This window comes from Malurus melanocephalus, unplaced genomic scaffold (genome assembly GCF_030028575.1).
Source record: "Malurus melanocephalus ecotype Western Australia unplaced genomic scaffold, MMel_1.1 scaffold_8202, whole genome shotgun sequence".
Classification (NCBI taxonomy): Eukaryota; Metazoa; Chordata; class Aves; order Passeriformes; family Maluridae; genus Malurus; species Malurus melanocephalus.
The window spans coordinates 1-1,229 of NW_026631432.1; the positions used below are offsets into that span (position 1 = coordinate 1).

The following is a 1,229-nucleotide window of genomic DNA, read 5'->3' on the forward strand; positions in this document are numbered from 1 at the left end:
CACTGCGAGGGCGGCACCCCCCAATCGTACACGTAGGAAAGGCGCAGTTTCACCTCCTCCTTGCAGAGTTTCCCCTCTTTCACCAAAGTCTGGTGCTTTTCTAACATATCCTCGATGCTCTGCTTGTGGGTGACGATGAATTTATTGCTGCAGCCRCGCGATTTGTACTCGGTGTCGAAACGCGGGTCGTGAATTCTTTTRACATTTACAGGCGCCAACCACGCACCCAGGGAAACATCCTCACTCTGCCACAAATTCAGAAAATCCCTGCTGAGGCTCAGGTACCTCACCAAATCGCCGGAGATCACGTAGCCGCCTCCCAAAGCGTAGGGCAGGTAATAATCGCACAGCAGCCAAGCGTTTTCTTTCCATTTTCCACCCGATTTCACCCGCCCGCGCCCGGAGAAGAAGCCCCAGTAAAGGCGGCGCGGTTCTTTGGTTCGGAGTTCTTCCAACAACACGTCCAAACGCACAAAAGTGTCATCGTCAGCTTTGAGGGCGAACTGGAAGTCCAAATGCGAGTCCAGCCACACGTAGGTGGCCAGCACTTTGGCCGTCAGGTTCTCGTAGGAATCGCGCAGCTCCGGCAGCAGCAGAAGGTCGCGATGGCGGTTTTGCTCCAGTTCCAAACTCCGCATTTCTTCAGCGCTCAGCCCGGCCGTGCCCACCACGAAGCGGCTCCAGACGCGGCCGTGAGGGGTTTTTTGAGCGGCCAAAGCCATCCAAGTGGTGCGGATGATGCTGCGGCGCTCGCTGTACTTGGGGCCGCTCATCACCAGCACGGCCAGCAGAGCGCTGCCCTCAGCGCGGAACCCGCGCCCGGCGGGGCTGTGAGGCAGCGCGGGGGGAGCGGGAGGGGAGCGCAGCCCCTCCGAGGTGCATTTAGCCAGGTAGAGCAGCACGGCGGAGCAAAGAGAGAGCCCGCCGAGCCACAGCGCGGTGCGGTGCCGGCTSAGCCGCCTCAGCGCTGTCATGGCGGCGGCGTCCCCTCACGGCCCGGCGGGAACGGCGGCGCGGAGGGGACAAGATACCTGCGGGAGCGCTCACCGCGCTGAGGTGGTTTTTTCGGGAGTCGTTGGCGGTTTTCTCCGTTTCCTCCGGGAAGCGGCGGATCCGTTCCTGCTGCCGGCGTGGCTCCGGTGGTTCTGGCAGCGGGAAAAAGGGGAGGGAGGAGCGGTAGGGCTGACGCGGCGGCCGCCATGTCGGAGAGGGGCACGTGAGGCCAAAGA

General features: G+C 62.2%; 1 protein-coding gene across 1 annotated transcript; it reads right to left on the minus strand.

The window, feature by feature from the left end:
- Positions 1-6: 6 nt before the first annotated feature.
- Positions 7-1,217, minus strand: B3GALT6 (beta-1,3-galactosyltransferase 6; the record flags this gene model as incomplete). The annotated part of the gene is made up of 1 exon (XM_057389535.1): positions 7-1,217. A coding segment is annotated over exon 1 (968 nt), but the record flags the coding sequence as incomplete, so codon positions are not given.
- Between the last annotated feature and the right edge of the window lie 12 nt (positions 1,218-1,229).